This window comes from Aquarana catesbeiana, linkage group LG10, assembly GCF_042186555.1.
Source record: "Aquarana catesbeiana isolate 2022-GZ linkage group LG10, ASM4218655v1, whole genome shotgun sequence".
Classification (NCBI taxonomy): Eukaryota; Metazoa; Chordata; class Amphibia; order Anura; family Ranidae; genus Aquarana; species Aquarana catesbeiana.
The window spans coordinates 19,207,327-19,232,976 of record NC_133333.1 but is presented as its reverse complement, the minus strand read 5'-3'; the positions used below and the strand labels follow the sequence as shown (position 1 = coordinate 19,232,976).

The 25,650-nt window shown below is 47.0% G+C and overlaps 1 protein-coding gene across 1 annotated transcript in view; it reads left to right on the top strand.

Moving 5' to 3' along the window:
• LOC141110414 (uncharacterized) overlaps positions 1–24,792 on the top strand; it is a 77,484-nt gene extending 52,692 nt beyond the window's left edge. The window contains exons 8-9 of the mRNA XM_073601752.1: positions 20,559–20,702; positions 24,219–24,792. Of these exons, the coding sequence (XP_073457853.1) occupies positions 20,559–20,702; positions 24,219–24,439 (365 nt within the window). The 3' untranslated portion in view covers positions 24,440–24,792. The remainder of the gene's footprint in view (positions 1–20,558; positions 20,703–24,218) is intronic.
• Positions 24,793–25,650: the final 858 nt, after the last annotated feature.

Below are 25,650 nucleotides of genomic sequence, written 5' to 3'. Positions count from 1 at the left end.
AAAAAAAAAAATGATGTAGGGGTCCCCCTCAAAATTCATACCAGACCCTTCAGGTCTGGTATGGATTTTAAGGGGAACCCCGCGCCAAAATTTAAAAAAAATTGGCGTGGGGTCCCCCCAAAATTCCATACCAGACCCTTATCCGAGCACGCAACCTGGCAGGCGCAGGAAAAGAGGGGGGGACGAGACAGCACCCCCCCTGAACCGTACCAGGCCACATGCCCTCAACATTGGGAGGGTGCTTTGGGGTCCCCCCTAAAGCACCTTGTCCCCATGTTGATGAGGACAAGGGCCTCATCCCCACAACTCTTGGCCGGTGGTTGTGGGGGTCTGCGGGCGGGGGGCTGATCGGAATCTGGAAGCCCCCTTTAACAGGGGACCCTCTACCCTGTGTGAAATGGTAAGGGGGTACAAAAGTACCCCTACCATTTCACAAAAAAACTGTCAAAAATGTTAAAAATGACAAGAGACAGTTTTTGACAATTCCTTTATTTAAATGCTTCTTCTTTCCATCTTCTTTCTTCTAACTTCTTTCTTCCTTCATCTTTCGGTTTCTTCCTCCATCTTCTTCTTCTTCTGGTTCTTCTAGTTCTTCTGGTTCTTCCTCCGGTGTTTTCGTTCAGCATCTTCCTCCGCGGCGTCTCCTTCTCTTTATCTTCTTTTCTTCATCTTCTTCTCCGGGCCGCTCCGCATTCATGATGGCATGGAGGGAGGCTCCCACTATGTGACGCTTCTCCTCTTCTGACGGTTCTTAAATAACGGAGGGCGGGGCCACCCGATGACCCCGCCCCCCTCTGACGCACGGGGACTTCACGGAGACTTCCCTGTGGCATTCCCTGTGATGTCAGAGGGGGCGGGGTCAACAGCCCTCTGTTATTTAAGAACTGTCAGAAGAGGAGAAGCGTCACACAGCGGGAGCCTCCCATCCAATCGTGGATGCGGAGCGGCCCGAGAAAAGAAGATGAAGAGAAGAAGGCGCTGCTGAGGAAGATGCCGGATGAGAACACCAGAGGAAGAGCCAGAAGATCCAGAAGAACAAGAAGAAGAAGAAGATGGAGGAAGAAACCGAAGGAAGATAGAAGAAAGAAGATAGAAAAAAGAAGAAGCATTTAAATAAAGGAGTTGTCAAAAACTGTCTCTTGTCATTTTTAACATTTTTGACACTTTTTTTGTGAAATAGTAGGGGTACTTTTGTACCCCCTTACCATTTCACACAGGGGGAAGAGCCGGGATCTGGGGGTCCCCTTGTTAAAGGGGGCTTCCAGATTCCGATAAGACGGGCAAGGGTTGTGGGGATGAGGCCCTTGTCCCCATCAACATGGGGACAGAGTGTTTTGGGGGGCTACCCCAAAGCACCTTCCCAATGTTGAGGGCATGTGGCCTGGTACGGTTCAGGAGGGGGGGCGCTCTTTCGACCCCCCCTCTTTTCCTGTGGCCTGCCAGGTTACGTGCTTGGATAAGGGTATGGTATGGATTTTTGGGGGTACCCCACGCCATTTTTTTTAAAATTTTGGCGCGGGGTTCCCCTTAATATCCATACCAGACCTGAAGGGCCTGGTATGAAATTTAGGGGGACCCCCACGTCATTTTTTAAAAAAAATTTGGTTCAGGGTTCCCCTGTGGGGAATTCCCATGCCGTTTTTATCTCAGCTATTAATGAATTGCCGGTCCGACAATACACATAACAGTTCATTGATAAAAACGGCATGGGAATTCCCCACAGGGGAACCCCGAACCAAAATTTAAAAAAATAATGACATGGGGGGTCCCCCTAAATTCCATACCAGGCCCTTCAGGTCTGATATGGATATTAAGGGGAACACCGGCCAAATTTTTTTTTAAAAATGGCGTGGGGTCCCCCTCAAAATCTATACCAGACCTATATCCAAACACGCAAGCTGGCAGGAAAAGAGGGGGGGACGAGAGAGTGCCCCCCCTCTCCTGAACCGTACCAGGCCACATGCCCTCAACATTGGGAGGGTGCTTTGGGGTAGCCCCCCAAAACACCTTGTCCCCATGTTGATGGGGACAAAGGCCACAATCTCCACAACCCTTGCCCGGTGGTTGTGGGGGTCTGCGAGCGGGGGCTTATGGGAATCTGAAAGCCCCCTTTAACAAGGGGGACCCCCAGATCCCGCCCCCCCCCTGTGTGAAATGGTAAGGGGGTACAAAAGTACCCCTATCATTTCACAAAAAAAGTGTCAAAAATGTTAAAAATGACAAGAGACAGTTTTTGACAATTCCTTTATTTAAATGCTTCTTCTTTCCATCTTCTTTCTTCTAACCTCTTTCTTCCTTCATCTTTCGGTTTCTTCCTCCATCTTCTTCTTCTTCTGGTTCTTCTAGTTCTTCTGGTTCTTCCTCTGGTGTTTTCGTTCAGCATCTTCCTCCGCGGCGTCTCCTTCTCTTTATCTTCTTTTCTTCATCTTCTTCTCCGGGCCGCTCCGCATTCATGATGGCATGGAGGGAGGCTCCCACTGTGTGACGCTTCTCCTCTTCTGACGGTTCTTAAATAACGGAGGGCGGGGCCACCCGGTGACCCCGCCCCCCTCTGACGCACGGGGACTTCACGGAGACTTCCCTGTGGCATTCCCTGTGATGTCAGAGGGGGCGGGGTCAACAGCCCTCTGTTATTTAAGAACTGTCAGAAGAGGAGAAGCGTCCAATTTTTGACAATTCCTTTATTTAAATGCTTCTTCTTTCTTCTATCTTCTTTCTTCTATCTTCTATCTTCCTTCGGTTTCTTCCTCCATCTTCTTCTTCTTCTGGTTCTTCTGGATCTTCTGGTTCTTCCTCCGGTGTTCCTGTCCGGCATCTTCCTCAGCGGCGCCTTCTTCTCTTCATCTTCTTTTCTTGAGCCGCTCCGCATCCACGATTGGATGGGAGGCTCCCGCTGTGTGACGCTTCTCCTCTTCTGACGGTTCTTAAATAACAGAGGGTGGGTGACCCTGCCCCCCTCTGACATTACGGGGAATGCCACAGGGAAGTCCCCATCAAGTCTCTGTGCGTCAGAGGGGGGCGGGGTCACCGGGTGGCCCCGCCCTCCGTTATTTAAGAACTGTCAGAAGAGGAGAAGCGTCACACAGAGGGAGCCTCCCTCCATGCCATCATGGATGCTTAGCGGCCCGGAGAAGAAGATGAAGAAAAGAAGATAAAGAGAAGGAGACGCCGCGGAGGAAGATGCTGGACGAGAACACTGGAGGAAGAACCAGAAGAACCAGAAGAGCCAGAGGAAGAAGATGGAGGAAGAAACCGAAGGATGAAGGAAGAAAGAAGTTAGAAGAAAGAAAATGGAAAGAAGAAGCATTTATATAAAGGAATTGTCAAAAACTGTCTCTTGTCATTTTCAACATTTTTGACAGTTTTTTTGTGAAATGGTAGGGGTACTTTTGTACCCCCTTACCATTTAACACAGGGGGGAGGGCCGGGATATGGGGGTCCCCTTGTTAAAGGGGGCTTCCAGATTCTGATAACCCCCCCACCCACAGACCCCCACAACCACCGGCCAAGGGTTGTGGGGATGATGCCCTTGTCCTCATCAACATGGGGACAATTTGCTTTAGGGGGGACCGCAAAGCACCCTCCCAATGTTGAGGGCATGTGGTTGCAGTCATCCACATGCTCAGTGTCCAGCTTGGCCAAATTGCTAGCACTGCAAATGCTGCCTTTTCAGCTGGTAGACTCTGCCCCCTTTCGTGAATTTGTGGAATGTGCTGTACCAAGGTTCCAAAACGCCATTTCTTTTTGGCTCTCTACCGGCATGTGGAAGGCAATGTTTTGGCCTCGTTGGACAGGGCAGTTAGCAGTAAGGTGCATATTACTGCTGACTCATGGTCTAGCAGGCATGGGCAGGGATGTTACCTTTCCTTCACGGCGCACTGCGTAACTCTGCTGGCAGCTGGGAAGGATGCAGAACAGGGTTCAGTATTGTTGGAGCTTGTTCCGCCACCACTCCTCCAAAATGCTAGTGGTGATTCTGCCACAGCTCTCTCCTCCACCCCCTCCTCTTATTCTTCCTCTTTGGCCTCTTCTGCAACTTTGTCCTCGGAACCAGTGGTGCTCCGTAAGCGTTCAAGGGCCTACGCAAGCATTCAGGCAAAAAGATGCCATGCGGTGCTTGAGTTGGTCTGCTTAGGGGACCGGAGCCCCACTGGGGCAGAGATTCTGTCAGCTCTGCAGGGGCAGGCTAAGAGGTGGTTGACGCCATTCCAGCTTCAGCCAGGAACGGTTGTATGCGACAATGGCACCAACCTTCTCTCCGCCCTCCGACAGGGACACTTGACCCATGTCCCATGTTTGGCACACATCCTGAATTTGGTGGTGCAGCAGTTCTTGAGCAGGTACCCAGGGTTACAGGATCTCCTGAGGCAGGCCAGAAAAGTCTGTGGTCATTTCCGCCGGTCATACAATGCCAGTGCTCGGCTGGCTGACATGGGAATGCAACCTGTCCACCAACCACCTCATTTGCGACATGCCCACCAGGTGGAACACAATGTTGGCAATGCTGAAGCAGCTGCACATGCAGAAGAGGGCCATCAATGAGTACCTGTGTGAGTATGGCACCAGGACAGGGTCAGGGGAGCTTGGCTTTTTTTCACCACGCCAGTGGCTAATGATCAAGGATGCATGCACTGTCCTGTCACCATTTAAGGAGGCCATGAGGATGGTGAGAAGTGACGATGCATGCATCAGTGATACTGTCCATCTGGTCTTCCTGTTGGAGCACACGCTTCGTGAAATAATGGACAGGACACTTGAGGCAGAACAGTGGGAGGAAGAGGAGGACTTCCTTACCTCTCAAGGCCCCCTTTATCCAGATAGTATTCCTGCGGGCCCGCCAAACACACAGGAAGAAGAGGAAAAGGAGGATTGTGTCAGCATGGACGTGGAGGATAACACTCAGCAGCAGTCTTTAAGGGATGGTTTTCATTCCCCAGAAACCCAAGGAGTTGTACGTGGCTGGGAGGAGGTTGTTATGGATCATGTGATCCTTAGTGACCCAGAGGACTCAGAATCAAATGCCTCTGCAAACTTACGCTACATGGCCTCCCTGATTCTGCAAAAGCCTGCAAAAGGACCCTAGGATTCATGGTATCAAGGAGAGGGATCAGAACTGGCTGGCAACTCTTCTTGTTCCACGTTACAAGGGTAAGGTTGCAGAACTCATCCTGCCTTCGCAGAGGGAGCAGAGGATAAAACATCTTCAGGAGGCCATGAAGAAAGGTTTGTGCAATGCATTTCCAGACCCTGGGAGGTTACCATTTCCTGGTGCTGGACAACGTGTTGCTGAGGCTTCGTTCACTCAGAGGAAGAGCGGTGGAGAAGGTGGCCAGCTGACCAATGCCTTTAGACAATTTTTCAGTCCTCAGCACCAAGGTCTGATCGGTTCAAGCAACCATCGCCAGCATCTGCATTACATGGTGCAGGAATATCTAGGGGCAAGAGCAGACTTGGAGACCTTTCCAACAGACCATCCACTGGGTTACTGGGTCTTGAGGATGGACCACTGGCCAGAACTTGCTCAATATGCAATTGAGCTACTGGCCTGTCCTGCATCCAGTGTTCTTTCTGAACGCACATTCAGTGCTGCTGGAGGGTTTGTAACGGATCATAGAGTGCGCCTGTCCACAGACTCCGTTGATAGGCTCACATTCATAAAATGTGTGATGTAACTGATTGATTTTTATATGAATGTGGGATCCCTTGAAGACTGCCTATGCTGAGTGACTATCTTGTTCCTCCTCAATCTTGATGATGCTAGCTTCCAACAATATTTTTGGTTTAGGGCACCACCACCACTGCCTAAAGCCCAATTTTTAAGCCCCTGTTTAACAGGGGCATGTAACTACAATTTTTGATTAAACATTTCACAGCAGGGCCTGCTCCTGTGCCCAACCAGAGTATCTGTGAGGGGTTACAGTGTTGTGGCACCACCACCACCACCAAAGGCCCAATTTTTCTGCCCCTGTTTAACAGTGGCATGTAATTACAATTTTTGATCAAATATTTCACAGCAGGGCCCGTTTCTGCACCCAAGAGTATCTGTGAGGGGTTACAATGTTGTGGCCCCACCACCACCACCAAAGGCCCAATTTTTCTGCCTCTGTTTAACAGGGGCATGTGTAACGACACCCCGAGTACGAAAGGGGTTAAAGTCATTTAGGACATTTCATACCCAAACACAAAGGCAGCTACCGAACACTTCAATCATCTGAACAAGGAACGCATACAAATAATTCTCCCCCAAGTACGAGACAAGGCTCTGTCTTGAGGTTCAAGCTGGAAAATCAGACTCTTATTTTAGCACATGTTATACAGATCCCACTTCAAAACACTTCCCCCCACCCTTGGAAAAAAGGGCGGGTTAAACTGTTCAATGACAATGGACACACAGGTCAGGTGTGTTTAACGTCTCATCAGTAAACAGTCTTAGCAGGGGGCTGCTGGAGGAATGCCCCCTCCCTCTTTCCTCACAGCAAGACACTTAGACATCCCATAATAGTTGAGGCAGACAGCCACAATAGACAATAGAATACAGTCACACCCCAACCCATCACATCAAATATAAAACAACATAATGAGACAGCACACATTATATACACATATATACAGCATTGAGTCTGACAAGCACAGATCATAGTGGGGTTCTCATTCACCCTGTGCCCCTATTAGTGACTCCCGTCACAATGGCATATCCAGGGTCCCCAGAGTCTGTGTGTCTGAATCTGAATCTAAAGTAACGCCACCTCAAGGGTCCCCAGGCATACAGCTCACAACGAGCACTGTTCCCCCAAATGCCAGGGCCCATAATCGGTAGCCAAGAGGCTAGCATTTAGTCCCCTCCAAAAGCCTCTGTCCCAGCTAGGTCTGTCACAGCATGTAATTACAATTTTTGATCAAATATTTCACAGCAGGGCCCATTCATGCTACCAACAAGAGTATCTGTGAGGGGCTACAGTGTTGTGGCACCACCACCACCAAAGGCCCAATTTTTCTGCCCCTGTTTAACAGGGGCATGTAATTAGAATTTTTGATATAATATTTAACCACAGTGCCGGTTCCTGTGCCCACCAAGAGTAACTGTGAGGGCTTACAGTGTTGTGGCACCACCACCACCAAAGGCCCAATTTTTCTGCCCCTGTTTAACAGGGGCATGTAATTACAATTTTTGATCCAATATTTCACAGCAGGGCCCATTCCTGCGCCCACCAAGAGTAACTGTGAGGGCTTACAGTGTTGTGGCACCACCACCACCACCACCAAAGGCCTAATTTTTCTGCCCCTGTTTAACCACTTCAGCCCTGGAAGGATTTATCCCCTTCCTGACCAGAGCACTTTTTACAATTTGGCACTGCGTCGCTTTAACTGCTAATTGCGTGGTCATGCAATGCTGTACCCAAACAAAATTTGCGTTCCTTTCTTCCCACAAATAGAGCTTTCTTTTGATGGTATTTGATCACCTCTGCGGTTTTTATTTTTTGCGCTATAAATGGAAAAAGACCGAAAATTTTGAAAAAAAATGATATTTTCTACTTTTTGTTATAAAAAAAATCCAATAAACTCAATTTTAGTCATACATTTAGGCCAAAATGTATTCGGCCACATGTCTTTGGTAAAAAAAATGTCAATAAGTGTATATTTATTGGTTTGCGCAAAAGTTATAGCGTCTACAAACTAGGGTACATTTTCTGGAATTTACACAGCTTTTAGTTTACGACTGCCTATGTCATTTCTTGAGGTGCTAAAATGGCAGGGCAGTACAAAACCCCCCCAAATGACCATATTTTGGAAAGTAGACACCCCAAGGAAATTGCTGAGAGGCATGTTGAGCCCATTGAATATTAATTTTTTTGTCCCAAGTCATTGAATAATGACAAAAAAAAAAAAATTCAAAAAAGTTGTCACTAAATGATATATTGCTCACACAGGCCATGGGCATATGTGGAATTGCACCCCAAAATATATTCAGCTGCTTCTCCTGACTACGGGGATACCACATGTGTTGGACTTTTTGGGAGCCTAGCCGCGTACGGGGCCCCGAAAACCAATCACCGCCTTCAGGATTTCTAAGGGCGTAAATTTTTGATTTTACTCCTCACTACCTATCACAACTTTGAAGGCCATAAAATGCCCAGATGGCACAACCCCCCCCCCAAATGACCCCATTTTGGAAAGTAGACACCCCAAGCTATTTGCTTTGAGGCATGTTGAGTCCATGGAATATTTTATATTTTGACACAAGTTGCGGGAAAGTGACACATTTTTTTTTTTGCACAAAGTTGTCACTAAATGATATATTGCTCACACAGGCCATGTGGAATTGCACCCCAAAATACATTTAGCTGCTTCTCCTGAGTATGGGGATACCACATGTGTGGGACTTTTTGGGAGCCTAGCCGCGTACGGGCCCCGAAAACCAAACACCGCCTTCAGGATTTCTAAGGGTGTAAATTTTTGGTTTCACTCTTCACTGCCTATCACAGTTTCGGAGGCCATGGAATGCCCGGGTGGCACAAACCCCCCCAAATGACCCCATTTTGGAAAGTAGACATACCAAGCTATTTGCTGAGAGGCATGGTGAGTATTTTGCAGCTCTCATTTGTTTTTGAAAATGAAGAAAGACAAGAAAATAATTTTTTTTTCTTTTTTCAATTTTCAAAACTTTGTGACAAAAAGTGAGGTCTGCAAAATACTCACTATACCTCTCAGCAAATAGATTGGGGTGTCTACTTTCCCAAATGGGGTCATTTGGGGGGGATTTGTGCCACCTGGGCATTCCATGGCTTCAAAAATTGTGATAGGCAGTGAAGAGTGAAATCAAAATTTTACGCCCTTAGAAAGCCTGAAGGCGGTGCTTGGTTTTCGGGGTCCCGTACGAGGCTAGGCTCTCAAAAAGTCTCACACATGTGGAATCCCAATACTCAGGGGAAGCAACAGAATGTATTTTGGGGTGTAATTTCACATATTCCCATGGCATGTTTGAGCAATATATCATTTAGTGACAACTTTGTGCAAAAAAAAAAAATGTGTCTCTTTCCCGCAACTTGTGTCACAATATAAAATATTCCATGTACTCGACATGCCTCTCAGCAAATAGCTTGGGGTGTCTACTTTCCAAAATGGGGTCATTTGGGGGAGTTTTGAACTGTCCTGGCATTTTATGCACAACATTTAGAAGCTTATGTCACACATCACCCACTCTTCTAACCACTTGAAGACAAAGCCCTTTCTGACACTTTTTGTTTACATGAAAAAATTATTTTTTTTTGCAAGAAAATTACTTTGAACCCCCAAACATTATATATTTTTTTTAAGCAAATGCCCTACAGATTAAAATGGTGGGTGTTTCATTTTTTTTTTCACACAGTATTTGCGCAGCGATTTTTCAAACGCATTTTTGGGGGAAAAAACACACTTTTTTAAATTTTAATGCACTATAACACACTATATTGCCCAAATGTTTGATGAAATAAAAAAGATGATCTTAGGCCAAGTACATGGATACCAAACATGACATGCTTTAAAATAGCGCACAAACGTGCAGTAGCAATAAAATAAATACATTTTTAAAAGCCTTTAAAAACCTTTACAGGTTACCAGTTTAGATTTACAGAGGAGGTCTACTGCTAAAATTACTGCCCTCAATCTGACCTTCGCGGTGATACCTCACATGCATGGTGCAATTGCTGTTTACATTTGACACCAGACCGACGCATGCGTTCGCCTTAGCGCGAGAGCAGGGGGGGACAGGGGCGCTTTTATTTATTTATTTATTTTTTCTTTATTTTTTTTTTGCTTTTTTATCTTATTTTTAAACTGTTCCTTTCATTTTTTTTTTAATCATTTTTATTGTTATCTCAGGGAATGTAAATATCCCCTATGATAGCAATAGGTACTGACAGGTACTCTTTTTTGAAAAAATTGGAGTCTATTAGACTCTAGATCTCTCCTCTGCCCTCAAAGCATGTGACACCAAGATCGGTGTGATAAAATGCTTTCCCAATTTCCCAATAGCGCTGTTTACATCCGGCGAAATCTAAGTCATAAAATGCTTGTAGCTTCTGGTTTCTTAGGCCATAGAGATGTTTGAAGCCATTCTGGTCTCTGATCAGCTCTATTGTCATCTGGCTGAATCACCGGCTGCATTCTCAGGTTCCCTGTTGAGACAGGAGAGCCAGAGAAAAACACGGAAGACGGTAGGTGGGGGGGCATTCCCTCCTACTGCTTGTAAAAGCAGTCTATTTGCTAATTAGCTGCTAGGATTGCTTTTACATGAAAGCCGACCGCTGGCTGAAAAGAATGATACCAAGATGATACCTAAACCTGCAGGCATCATTCTGGTATAACCACTCAAAGTCGTGAATGGCGTACCTGAAGACAAAAAAATGGTTAACAATAAAGCACAATAAACAGTAAAGTATAAAAAATTGCATACCTGAAAAGCAAACATGATAAAACATAATAACAATAAAACATTGCAGAATAGAATACAGTAAAAAAGAGCAGAACAATAGAGAGAGAATAGAGAGAGAACAATAAAACAAACGACAACTATTTTTTTTTTATTTTATTTTTTTTTTTGTGTTTTTTTTTTTTACACTTTTTTTTGTAACTGTAACTTTTATAACTGTAACCCGTTCCAGGTTCGGGTCTCTCAAAATGCGATGGCATCTTGGGAGACCTTGTGAAAGTGTGTCCTAGTCTGTGCAATGCTGTACCCTACGCTAATACTCAACTAGTGCATGGTAGCGTTCAAAACATTCACCAATGCAAAGAACAGGATTGTCAGGACAGGAGGGACAATAATAGCGGGTGTCACGCCTATATCCGCGCTTGCTGCAGACACGACATCTTTTTTGGGGGGGTTCGTTGGGTAGGGGTACTCGGGAGGACATAAAGAAAATGCCTCTCATGCAGCCGACTGCATTTGGTTGGGGATGTGAATGGGGGAAGTACGGGTGCTGCAGAAGTGGTGGGTTCCCAATTATTAGGATTGGCGAATGCAGCAGGAAGGACATTATGGGCACGACGGGCCTGTTTGTCTTCTTCTTGGTGGCAGCGGGACACTACTTGTGCTTGCCACCTCACCAGCTTAAACTGCACTTATGGGACTTGCCACGTCACCAAGTGTTACTGCAGTGCTGGTTTGACTACGACCGGGGTGTACTAGGCCGTTGGCGCTTGCCAGTTCACCAAAAAAAGGGATCAGGCCTGACTCTGCGAACGCTGCAGTTATGGGTTTAGTGTTTTGTAAGTGTCAGTGATCAATCGATACTGCACTTGGGTGGGCTGGGCTGGGCCGGGCGGAGGGGCAAAACGCAGGTGCTAGCAGGTATCTGGGCTGATCCCGCTAACACTGCGTTTTTGGGAACCCTAAACTGCTGGGAACGCTGGTATAGATCTGATCAGATCAGATATTGATCCGTTCAGATACTATACCACTAAGGGAGGTGTACGGTGTGTGCGTGGGTGTTAGCGCTACTGGCACTAACCTGACGCTGCCTGGGGCTGGTGCTTGCCAGTTCACCAAAATGCTACCAAAAAAACTGTTATCGATCGCAGGGATCAGGCCTGACTCTGCGAACGCTGCAGTTATGTGTTTAGTGTTTTGTAAGTGACAGTGATCGATCGATACTGCACTTGGGTGGGCTGGGCTGGGCCGGGTGGAGGGGCAAAACGCAGGTGCTAGCAGGTATCTGGGCTGATCCCGCTAACACTGCATTTTTGGGAACCCTAAACTGCTGGGGACGCTAGCATAGATCTGATGGGATTGGATATTGATCCGTTCAGATACTATACCACTAAGGGAGGTATATGGTGCGTGCGTGGGTGTTAGCGGTACTGGCGCTAACCTGACGCTGCCTGGGGCGACGCATTTCACCGTCGGGCAATCAGGGGGCTAAACCTTTATTCGGTAATAAACGGCGGGTGCCTTGACACTGTAAAAAATAAACGAACTAACCAGCGTCACCCGTAATAGTTATACGGTGATCACTGGTGAAAGAGTTAACTAGGGGGCATTCAAGGGGTTAAAACCTTTATTAGGTAGTATATGGGGGTCCCTGACGCTATAAAACGCTGACGGCGAACCTATATATTTACCTCCCTAACTAGCATCACCAGTGACACTAATACAGCGATCAGAAAAAAGATCGCTTAGTGACACTGGCGACGGGGGGTGATCAAGGGGTTAAAACTTTATTGGGGGGTTAGGGGGGTACCCTAGACCTAAAGGGGGCTAACACTAGCTGCCCTACCACACTAACTGTCACAATCTGACACCAATGCAATAATCAGAAAAAAAAAAAACTGCTTGGTGTCAGTGTGACAGGGGGGGGGGTGATTGGGGGTGATCGGGGGGTAAAGGGGGGTGTAAAGTGTGCCTGGCATGTTCTACTGTGTGTGTGTGTTGTGCACTCACTCGGATGTCTTCTCTCCTTGGCGCCGGAACAGAAAATACCAAGCCGAGGAGAGATGACATCATTTCCTCTGCCTCTGTGTATTATACAGAGGCAGGGGAATAATCTCATTGGCTGGGAGCAATTGCGAGGGGGGGGCCACGAATGGATGGCCTCCCCCTCATCTCTGAACGCTCCCAGTCAGAAGCCGACCGCCTCGGGCACCGGGGGGTCCGATCGGACCCCCAGCCCGTGCCAAGCAATCACGTACCAGGTACGTGATTTTTGCCTGCCCGTGCCATTCTGCCGCAGTATATCTGCGTGAGGCGGTCGGCAAGTGGTTAACACGAACATATAATTACAATTTTTGAAATAATATTTAACAGCAATATCAGGGCCAAACTTCAGTGTGCTCTGCTCAGCACCAACTGGCCTCTGCCCTCAACTAACAGAGGACGAATTTCCTGTAAGGGTGGATGGGGTTTCAGTCCCCACCTGTATACCCCAGGGATGCTGGGCAGTCAGCCCAGATCTCCAACAGCATGATGGAGTGCGCTCAGTCACCCTGTCTTCTCCCCAGCGGCTGAAAGGACCCCAGGGAGGGCCAGTCCAGGCCTCTCCCCAGCGGCTGGCATGTTCTCTGAGAGAGGCAGTGGTTGGCTGGGTGAGTAATACTCCGTTTGGAACAATTTGTTTGGGGTACTGTGTGGATACCAGCATTAGAGGACTGGAACTACTGACTAACTGTGGAGTCAAGCCCTCCGGGGGTCTCCTCCTGTGTTAGTCTTCTCCCAAAAGCGGAGAAATGTGAAAGACCTAGCTGGGACAGAGGCTTTTGGAGGGGACTGAATGCCAGCCTCTTGCCTACTGATTATGGGCCCTGGCATTTGGGGGAACGGTGCTCGTTGTGAGCTGTATGCCTGGGGACCCTTGAGCTGGCGTTACTTTAGATTCAGGTCCATGTCCCCCAAGACACAGACTCTGGGAACCCTGGATATGCCATTGTGACGGAAGTCACTAATAGGGGCACAAGGTGAATGAGAACCCCACTATGATCTGTGCTTGTCAGACTCAATACGATATATATGTATATATAATGTGTGCTGTCTCATTATGTTGTTTACTATTTGCTGTGATGGTTGGGGTGTGACTGTATTCTATTGTCTATTGTGGCTGTCTACTTCAACTATTATAGGATGTGTAAGTGTCTTGCTGTGAGGAAAGAGGAATGGGGGATTCCTCCAGCAGCTCCCCTGTTAAGACTGTTTACTGATGAGAAGTTAAACACACCTGACCTGTGTGTCCATTGTCATTGGACAGTTTAACCCAACCTGTTTTCCAAGAGTGGGGGGAAGTGTTTTGAAGTGGAATCTGTATAACATGTGTTTGAATAAAGATTCTTTCCTGCTTGAACCTCAAGGCAGAGCCTTGTCTCGTACTTGGGGGAGAATTATTTGTATGGGTTCCTTGTTCGGCTGATGGAAGTGTTTGATAGCTGCTTTTGTATTTGGGTATAGAATGTCCTAAACGACTTTAACCCCTTTCATACTCGGGGTGTTGTTACAGTCATTAAAGACAAACCCACTTTCATAGAATTGTTTATGGACATATGTTTGCCACCCTTAATAACACCCACTAGTAATACACAGCTCTTAAAAGTATATATATCTGAAGATTATTGTACAATCTTAAAGTTAGTTACCGTATTTATCACGTATGTAACACGCACCCCAATTTAGGAGAGAATTTTAAGGAAAAAAAAACTTTTAGGAGGGAAGTTGAAGGAAAAAAAACTTACATTTAAATGCCCATCATTGCAGCCTTGTCAGTGCAGCCTTGCCCCAGTGCAGCCTTGTCAGTGCAGCCTTCCCCAATGCAGCCTTCCCCAATGCAGCCTTGCATCCTGTGATCCCTGCCATCCTGTCTTTCAAAATCGCCGACCGCGATTTGAAAATGGCGCCGCCGGCGCCGAAATACACAGAACCGGTCCTCGGCTCTTCTCGGCGGCTCTCGTTTACTTTCGGCTCCACTCGTAGTCCCGAGCGGAGCTATCCGGACCTAGCCGAGTACACGCGGCTAGGTTCGGGCGGCGCTCGAGTGAAGACGAAAGTGGCTGAGAAGAGCCGAGGACCGGCACTGTGTATTTCGGCACCGGCGGCGCCATTTTCAAATCGCGGTCGTCGATTTTGAAAATCTGACTGCTCCGGATCGCAGGGGATCGGTGTATAACACGCACCTGCGATTTTCCCCTGATTTTAAGGGGAAAAAAGTGCGTGTTATACGCCGATAAATTCTCAACACACTTTCTCTAGTTTGTGAACATAATCTGGGCGTATTGCCAGACTGTCTATGATTATCTTTCTAGTTCTCATGTTCAGTATCATCTTTACTATGATCACAGGGACCAATCCTATTTAATTTGTTTATAAATGACCTGGAGGATGGGATAAACACTTCAATCTCTGTATTTGCAGGCGATACTAAGCTAAGCAGGGCAATAACTTCTCTGCAGGATGTGGAAACCTTGCAAAAAGATCTGAACAAATTAATGGGGTGGGCGACTACATGGCAAATGCAGTTCAATGTAGAAAAATGTAAAATAATGCATTTGGGTGGCAAAAATATGAATGCAATTTATACACTGGGGGGTGAACCTCTGGGGGAATCTAGGATGGTAAAGGACCTAGGGGTCCTAGTAGATGATAGGCTCAGCAATGGCATGCAATGCCAAGCTGCTGCTAACAAAGTAAACAGAATATTGGCATTAAAAAGGGGATCAACTCCAGAGATAAAACGATAATTCTCCCACTCTACAATATCTGGTCCGGCCTCACCTGGCGTATGCTGTCCAGTTCTGGGCTCCAGTCCTCAGGAAGGATGTACTGGAAATGGAGCGACTACAAAGAAGGGCAACAAAGCTAATAAAGGGTCTGGAGGTTCTTAGTTATGAGGAAAGGTTGCGAGCACTGAACTTATTCTCTCTGGAGAAGAGACGCTTGAGAGGGGATATGATTTCAATATACAAATACCGTACTGTTGACCCCACAATAGGAGTAAAACTTTTTCGCAGAAGAGAGTTTAATAAGACTCGTGGCCACTCATTAAAATTAAAAGAAAAGAGATTTAACCTTAAACTATGTAGAGGGTTCTTTACTGTAAGAGCGGCAAGGATGTGGAATTTTCTTCCACAGGCGGTGGTCTCAGCATGGAGCATCGATAGCTGCAAGAAACTATTTGATAAGCACCTGAATGACCACAACATACAGGGATATACAATGTAATACTGACACATAATCACACATAGGTTGGACTTGATGGACTTGTGTCTTTTTTCAACCTCACCTACTATGTAACTGTGTAACTATGTAACAGTGTTGTCACACATGAAACTGTCAGCACAAAGCAAATTTTAAAGTGTAAGTTCCCCTTTCCAGAAATATCTGTAAGCTGAACTTACACAGGACCCCCCACCCCCATCCCGCTAACCTGTTGCACGGCGATCTCCCATTCTGAACCCCGGTATAGCCGCCTCAGGGGTCCGAGGCTTAGAAACCCCCTCAGCATTCATGCTGACAGGACGGGCTACGCAGGTTCTGATTGGTCTGCGCAGACCAATTAGAATGCTCCGAAACGTCCCTCCTGATAGGGGTACGTTATGGAGATTCAGCAGCAGGGATTTCTAAGCCCCGGACCCCTGAAGCGACTATACCGGGGCTCAGAACGGGAGATCACCACAATCCAGGTCAGTGGGATTGGGGGGTGGGGGGGGTCCTGTGTAAGTTCACCTTACAGATTTTTCTGTAAAGGTGAACTTAACTTAGAGTAAGTCTTTAAAGGGTAAGCCACAGTAAAGCAGAAAGTATATAATTAGGGGGGTCTTTACTGACCCTTACAGTTACAATGCAATTTAAGGCAAGAAGGGCCCTGCTCATGAAAGATTACAATCTAAAGGGATGGGGAAGTGATACAAAAAGTACTAACTGTGTGGGGATGAGTTTTTTCAAGAAAATAAGATCCAGTTGCTACAGTGTCTGAGCAGAGCCACTGTTAGAAATCATGGGGCCCCGTACAGCCTACCTGACAGTCCCCCTCCCCCCATGAAAATATTAAAATTATATCTTTACTAATAAAACATAAAAAACATAAATTCTGTCTGGAATCCAAAATTCTCCCCAAACAATATTGCACATATTCCCCCAACTCCCAGTTCAAATCCCCCCTCCCAGCACGAATCTTTACCCCAACCCCAGTTCAAATCCCATCCCAATTCCCTTCCTAGTACAAATTCCTCACCCCCCAAAAAAAATTGACCCACTAGCACATATCCTCTTTCTTCCCAAACTTTCTATCCTAGCACAAATCCCTCCTATTAGCCCCTCACCCACTCCTGGCACAAAATCCCCCCCATCTCCTCTCCTAGCACAAATCTTCTTTCTCCAATCCCCTTCCTAGGACAAATTCCCACAAATCCTCCCTCCTAGCATATCCCCCTCTTCCCTCCTCCCTACCGAAATCCCCCACCCCCCCTCCTAGCACAAACGTTCCCCCCCTTCTGGCTTAAACCCCCCAACCCTCCTCCTAGCATAAACACCCCCCCTCATTCTTCCTTCTATCACATATCCCCCTTCCCCAAACTTCCATTACACTTCCCAGCACAGATATTCACCCATCCCCCTCCCCCAACTTACAGGGGAAGCCAGTGCAAAGCCTGGAGGAGATGCCCTGTGTTGTGCTCTTGCCTCATGTCATAAGAGTGCTCGTCTATACATTACATGAGACAGGATCGCTCTTAGATAGCATTGGACTGTACACACACACCGCCCCTCTCTCATCCAAGAGCTGCTCATCTCCCGGCAGCAGAAAATAAGGATAGGGGGAGGTGTGTGTGTGTACAGCATACCTTCCAACCGTCCCGGATTCGCCGAGACCATCCTGGGATTTGATGTAAGTCCCGGCATCCCGGTGAATCAAAGCAACCTCCCAGAGTGGAGCCCAATGCCGGGACAAGTCACGGCACTTGGCTCCATTGACTTCTCTGACAGGGATGCACTGGCGCAGGCACCAGCAGGGATTTTTTTCAGCTGGCGCTGCTCACTTCTTCCTGCCAGAGCAGGCACCTTCATAAGCCTGTGATCAATCAGGGATGTCGGCTCCACCTTCCTGTGCTGGGACTCTGCGACCCAGGGGCGTACTGACCACATCGGGCACTGGGCCAGTAGGGAGAGTGTAGTGGCAGCTGGTACGGGGAGCGGGACAGTGAATGCCAGCAGGTATGGGCAGGATGACCACACCCGGCTCAAGGAGGGCGCGGGCAAGGTGAGCAGCGAGGGCAGCAAGGAATGAATGGCCCTGGAGGGAGAAGAGCACTGAGGACCTCCCAGGACCGGAGAAGAGGCTGACTGGAGCCGGAGAACGAGTGGGAGGTGTAGGCAGTCAGGGACAGCTGTATCTCACAGCAAACAGATCCTCTGGAAGGAGCAGAGCACCTCCGTAACCTCCTGTCCTCACCCAGCTACAAGAAAGGGCCCTGCCCACTGCTAGCATGGAAGGTACTGTACCAGGCATCACACATCTTCCCACAGACAAGATTTGTTTAACCACTGCCCCTCACACTGGCAAGAGTTTGGCCACACACATTTTGCTGATACGCGTGCCGCAAGTCGTCCCTTACCTCAAGTGTCTCTTATTCAAAAGTTGGGAGGTATGGTACAGTCCAATGCAACCTAAGAGTGATCCTGTCTCATGTACTGTATAGATGAAGCGCTCTTCTGATACGAGGCGAGAACACAACACAGCGCATCTCCTCCTGGCTGTTTATTCTCTGCCTCTTCTTCTCTCAGTGCTCCAGCCTCCCTTCTCCTTGTCGCGGTCCTAAGTGCAGGCTGGGGTGGTCGGGGGAAGGCGCTCAGCGGGCGTCGGTCAGACACAACATCCAAGGGAGGCCTGGGGGGCAGAACTAAAATCTGGCACAGCCCACCCCAGCACCCCCCTAAATTCGGCCATGTGTGTCTCTCACCCATTAGCTGAAAGCCGGCGGGAGGGAGAGGGGGAGAAACCATCATTCAGATGCTGCAGAGAGCCACACAGGGCATTGTTCTGTCATTGTTCGATTCTCTGCTCTACTGATCCTCCTGCTGTGAGGGCCCCCCCTGTCTGCCCGGGCCCCCTACAGGAGGTACCCCCCTATCAGCGGCCCTATATATGAGGACTACAAAACATCTCCCTCTATGTCATGGAGAAGAGGAGATGTAGAGGTGTTCTGTAGTCCCATTCCAGAATGACAACAGTGCTCCTCCATTAACTCATTGTGGTGAGTAAACCTGTAGTACACCTTAGGTTTATTAAACACTTTGCGCCGGGAGGGCATCCTGGGACGTCCTTGACTTTGCGGGGCTATATCTGAATGATGCCTGTAGCTACAGACATCATTCAGATATCGGCTTTTTCAGCCGGCGATTCCCTACACCATAAGAATGATCATAGCAGCTCTTCTGCCGCTTGATCGTTCTTACGGGCGGTGGGAGGGGCCGCCCTCCGGTGCTTGTACCGACTCATCGCTTCCATCGGTGAGTCGGACACAGGATCCACCAGTCCCAGATGGTGATCATAGAGATTTCCGGCAGACCAGATGGTCGCCGGAGTCTCTATGATCGTTCGGAGGCCGGGCGCGATGTTGTGATGTCACGCCCGGCCTCTGCATTCAAAAAAACAGCGCCGCTTTAACTGGGAAGCGGTGATCGTTTTTTTCTTTTTTTTAATTTTAGGCTTCCCAGCCTAGAGGTGAGATGTGGGTTCTTATTGACCCCATATCTTACTGTAAAAAGGACCGATGTTTACATTTCTTGTAATAGGAATAAAAGTGATCACATTTTTTTTTTTTTTTTTTTAAATGTCAAACTAAAAAAATAAAAGTCAAATTAACAATAAAAAAAAAAAAAAAAAATTTAAAGTGCCCCTGTCCCCGTGTGCTCGCACGCAGAAGCGAACGCATACATAAGTCCTGCCCACATATGAAAACGGTGTTCAAACCACACATGTGAGGTATTGCCGCGAAGGTTAGAGTGAGAGAAATAATTCTAGCCCTAGGCCTCCTCTGTAACTCAAAACATGTAACCAGTAAAAATTTTTAAAGCGTCGCCTATGGGGATTTTTAAGTACCAAAGTTTGGCGCCATTCCACGAGTGTGTGCAATTTTGAAGTGTGACATGTTAGGTATCTATTTACTCGGCAATTAAAAAGAAGAGAACACTCATGCGAGCAAAGACAAAAAAATAGCTGCGCACCCCGATAAAATTGTCAAAAAAGAGGATTATCCCCCATGTGGGGTTTTTTAGCAGCCAACGGAGTTAAGAAAAAATGTATACTAAAATAATAATGTAGTAAATAGTTTTTATTTCCACAAAGTATCAAAAAATGTATTACTCTGGACATGAACAGTCAAAACATGAGCTGTAGTTCAAAAGTAATAAACAATAAAAACAGCGCCAATGACATGACAGTATGCAATAAAAATGCACGATGACAAATGCACCATAGAAACAATAGAAACAGATAGAAAATAGACTCATGTACAAGACTCATGTATTATTGTTTCTATGGTGCATTTTTCATCGTGCATTTTTATTGCATACTGTCATGTCATTGGCGCTGTTTTTATTGTTTATTACTTTTGCACTACAGCTCATGTTTTGACTGTTCATGTCCAGAGTAATACATTTTTTGATACTTTGTGGAAATAAAAACTATTTACTACGTTATTATTTTAGTATACATTTTTTCTTAACTCCGTTGGCTGCTAAAAAACCCCACATGGGGGATAATCCTCTTTTTTGTCTACTCGGCATAACTTCATCTTTCACATTATGCACAAAAAAAAGGGCTAACTTTACTGTTTTGTTTTTTTTTTAAAGCATGAAACTGTTTTTTTTTCCCAAAAAAAACGCGTTCGAAAAATTGCTGCACAAATACCGCGCAAGATAAAAAGTTGCAATGATCGCCATTGTATTCTCTAGGGTCTTTGCTAAAAAAATAAATATAATGTTTGGGGGTTCTATGTAATTTTCTAGCAAAAAAATGATGAATTTTACAATTAGGAGAGAAATGTCAGAATTGGCCTGGGCACGAAGTGGTTAATCTCTGTATGTTTGTATATTTGAACAGCAACATCTACAAGCCAAGTATCAAATGGTGTGCAATGCAAAACATGTTACTCTTCAAGCTCCAGCACCTGTGGGACTTACACCACCATGACCTGCACAGGACAAGAGGCCCGGTGTGTGAGCTATGCACGGACAACCACATCTGGTAATTTCATACACGTTTGATAACACCTTACATATTGCAGTTTCATGATGCAAATGTGTCTTGTCCTAATATATTGACCTCAGACATCACTCAGCCCCTACCTTCCCATGTGACAGTGTTGGTGCTTGGTGATTGGCCCAGTGCTGTCACATAGAGGTGGGCAGAGAGTCCTGGACTTGGCCGTTGAGCGTTTCCTAGGCAGAACAAATGATATACACTATGGGGTTGATTTACTAAAGGCAAATAGACTGTGCACTTTGTAAAGTGCAGTTGCCCTCAGCAAGTGCAGTTGCTCCAGAACTTAGTAAATGAGGTAAAGATTCCCTTTGCAAAGAATACCCAATCACATGCAAGGAAAATAAAAAAAAATGCATTTTTGCTTGCACTTGATTGGATGATGAAAGTCAGTAGAGCTTCTGCTCATTTACCAAGCTCTGGAGCAAGTGCTTCTGCAGAGTGCAACTGCCCTTTGCAAAGTGCACAGTCTATTTGCCTTTAGTAAATTAACCCCAGTATTACCAAAAGTATTGGGACGCCTGCCTTTACATGCACATGAATTTAAATGGCTTCCCAGTCTTAGTCCGTAGGGTTCAATATTCAGTTGGCCCACCCTTTGCAGCTATAACAGCTGAGAAGGCCGTCCACAAGGTTTAGGAGTTTGTCTATGGGAATGTTTGGTCAGGTGTTGATGTTAGATGAGAAGGCCTGGCTAGCAGTCTGTGCTCTAATTCACCCCAAAGGGGTTCTATCGGGTTGAGGTCAGGACTCTGTGCAGGCCGGGCAAGTTCCTCCACCCCAAACTCGCTCATCCATGTCTTCATGGACCTTGCTTTGTGCACTGGTCCAAATCATTCGGTGGAGGTGGGATTATGGTGTGGGGGTTGTTTTTCAGGGGTTGGGCTTGGCCCCTTAGTTCCAGTGAAAGGAACTCTTAAGGCATCAGCATACCAAGACATTTTGGACAATTTTTGGCCATGGCCCCTTCCTGTTTCAACATGGATACTCACCAGTGCACAAAGCAAGGTCCATAAAGACATGGATGAGTGAGTTTGGGGTGGAGGAAATTGACTTGGCCTGCACAGAGTCCTGACCTCAACCCGATAGAAAACCTTTGTGATGAATTAAAGCGGAGACTGAGAGCCAGGCCTTCTCATCCAACATCAGTTCCTGACCTCTTAAATGAAAGAATGGTCAAGCATTCTCTCTATGCGGGCCAGACAAGTTCCTCCACCCCAAAAGCTCTCATCCATGCCTTTATGGACCTTGCTTTGTGCACTGGTCCAAATCATTTGGTGGAGGGGGGATTATTATATTGGGTTGTTTTTCGGGGGTTAGGCTTGGCCCCTTAGTTCCAGTGAAGGAAACTCTTATGGCGTCGGCATAGCAAGACATTTTGGACAATTTCATGCTCCCAACTTTGTGGGAACAGTTTGGGGACGGCCCCTTCCTGTTCCAACATGACTGCACACCAGTGCACAAAGCAAGGTCCATAAACACTCGGATGAGCAAGTTTGGGGTGGAAGAACTTGACTGGCCTGCAGAGAGTCCTGACCTCAACCCGATAGAACACCTTTGGGATGAATTAGAGCGGAGACTGTGAGCCAGGCCTTCTTGTCTAACGTCTGTGCCTGACCTCACAAATTCGCTTCTGGAAGAATGGTCAAACATTCTTTGGATATTTTGGACAATTTTTGGGGATGGCCCCTTCCTGTTTCAACATGACTACTCACCAGTGCACAAAGCAAGGTCCATAAAGACATGGATGAGTGAGTTTGGGGAGGAGGAACTTGACTGGCCTGAACAGAGTCCTGACCTCAACTCAATAGAACACCTTTGAGATGAATTAGAGTGGAGACTGTGAGCCAGGCCTTCTTGTCTAACGTCTGTGCCTGACTCATCTCTAGCTGTTACAGCCTCCACTCCTTCTAGGAAGATTTTCCACACAATTTTGGAGTGTACCAGTGGGAATTCGTGCCCATCCAGGCAAAAGAGCATTTGTGAGGTCAGGTACAGATGTTGGATGGGAAGACCCGGCTCGCTATCAATGTTCCAACTCATTCCAAAGCTGTTCAATAGTGATGAGGTCAGGACTCTGTGCAGGACACACCAAACCCATCAAATCATGTCTTTATGGAGCTGGGTGCAGTGGTGTATTTTGGTTTTGTGCTGTCCTAGGCAAGACTAAAATTGTGTGCCCCCCATCTACATTTGTCTAACCTCAGCTGCAGTATACCGTTCTTGCCTCAGGGTCTGATGTGGAAGCTGCAGCCATTCACAAAGAACAGCTGTGGCTTCCTCATCAGACTTTGAGACATGGTTCATCCAAGTGCCACATATGTGATCAATGGAGCAGAGGATGGTGTCAGCGGGACATAGGATGGGGTCAGCAGGTCAGAGAATGAGGAGGCACTGATGAAGCTGCACTGATATGCGGCACTGATAGGCTACACTGGGGAAATGAATGTTGAGAGCTGTGATTGGACACAACTGATCAGGTGGTAAAGAGCCACTGTGATTGGCTGTTTTTCCCTGACATGTGATTAGCTGTGTCCAAAGCAGGGGGCAGGCACGGTTCTGTGAGGGCATCAATGGACGCCAGTGGGGGCCGCCCCCCTAATCCAAGCCCCCGAGCCCTAATCTCCATGCAGGGTGCCGGACGCATGGATTTCAATGGGTTTTTTTTAAGCACATGATTAGAGCCTGAGGCTCTAATTGGCTTCAAAAAGGGTGGGCTCGGGTCACAGAGCACTGCACCCTGAGCCCACCCACTTGTGTGACATTAGCGAATTAATATTCACTAATGTCTTACTGCTTCTTCTCCCGTCCGGGAGTCCTAAGACCCGATTGGCCGAGAGGGGGGAGCGACCGCCGGGACTCGGGAGGAGATGCAGGGGGGAAGCCGCCTAAGCCGCGACCTGGTAAGTGTGGGGCTGGTGGGTGGTGGTGAGTGAAGCGGCGATCGAACAGGCGATCGCCTGATCAAGAGAAGGAGGGTGGGGGGATTGATGGGTAAGGTTTGTTTGCCGCACCCCCCCCCCAAAGAAATTGAGCACCAGCTGCCACTGTTGGATGCCCTCCAGAACTGGACAACTGTACTGTGGCTGTCATTTGGCTATAGCGTGGTCACCATGGGGGGACGGCGCCGCCTCCCTAAAAAATGCCACCCGAGGCAAGCGCTGTGTTTGTCCCACAGCAGATAAGCCCCTGGCTGGGTGTATAGACATACTATAGGCATGGTCCACTGCTGTCACCACCAACAAACCCACCCTGAGAAATGCCATGCAGCCATGGTTGGAGTGTATATAGATGGGAAACGGTTGCAGCGAGACTGCAAGAGATCAGCAAGACAGATATAACAAATGTTCAAATAAAGAAGTAAAAATAATTTTATTTTAATTAAAGTCAATTTATATAGGATACGCTTCAACAAAACTGATGTAATTCATCTTAGGGTTACATCTATTTTAATGAAAGTCAGGAGTTAAATGTCACTTGTGTTAAAATTTCTTCCTGCAGGAGGCGCCTCTTCCACTGAAATGATTCGAGGATGCGGTACTAAATCTCTGTGTGATGCTCAAACCGTTTCCTCTACTATGAATCATCTGACTCTTGTAAATGACTTTACTTGTGAAAGCACCACCATCAATCCCAGCGCTACTGCTCCGAGCAACGGGGAAGTCATTTTCCTGCTCTTTTCCACACTCACCGCCATCCTTATCCTCCACCAGTTTAATTAGGATCCCTAAACATCTTGGGATGCCTGCTTGTGAAGACAAGAACGGCCATTGGAGGATGAATTCAGGGGAACAATAAATGTATATTGCTAGGACTGAAAGTTCAAAGTCAAACTGGCATTAAATATCTTGTTCATGTATGACATGTTCTGTATGGGGTAACACTTCCATGTATCACAGCACTCCCCCCTCCTAACAATACATTTAATTGCCTTTTCTCTCCGGAAGGATGTGCCATAGTTGTTTGGGAATAATTAACTTTAAGCAGAAATCTTGACCTTTAAAATACTTACATATTCACATGCTTGTGCTTTCCTATAGTTGTTATTACAATAAATATTAAGATTTTCAGACTAGTCACTAGAGGGAAGTCTGTATTCAATCTTGACCTACACAGTGACTCCATGCGGAAAAAAGTGAAGTTTCCATGTTTAATTGTGATACTCTCTTTTATGTTGTTCCCCCTCTATGACATCCCCCCCTCCCCGCCGTCTCCTTTTCCTCAGGGCTCATACCAACCCTCCTGCACCCCTAACCCACATCACGACCAGTACTACACTATTATGCTTCCTGACATAGCTGGTATTGTAACACATCACCTACACAGTGATGAACCGAATTCATTGGCACATATCCCCCTTAAGCCCCCCCCCCCCCCCCCCAATATGAAAATAGTCTCCTGGAATGTAAAAGGTCTCAGATCCCCCCAAAAGAGAATGAAAATTCTTAGGCATCTCAAACCGCTCAAAACTGATATAGCATTACTTCAGGAATCACATTTATTAGCCCCAGACTTCTATCGCATGAAGAAGCTTTGGGTAGGCACTGTTTTAGGCTCCGAGGTGGTAGGCCGCAAAGCTGGAGTTCTCCTACTCAGAAACAAAAACCTCCCTTTCTCAGTTTTGTCGACGAAAACTGACACACCAAACCCATCAAATCATGTCTTTATGGAGCTGGGTGCAGTGGTGTATTTTGGTTTTGTGCTGCCCTAGGCAAGACTAAAATTTGGTGCCCCCCCCTCTAAATTTGTCTAACCCCAGCTGCAGTATACCGTTCTTGCCTCAAGGGCTGATGTGGAAGCTGCAGCCATTCACAAGGAACAGCTGTGGCTTCCTCATCAGACTCTGAGACATGGTTCATCCAAGTGCCACAATTGTGGTCAATGAAGCAGAGGATGGGGTCAGCAGGACATAGGACGGGGTCAGCAGGGCAGA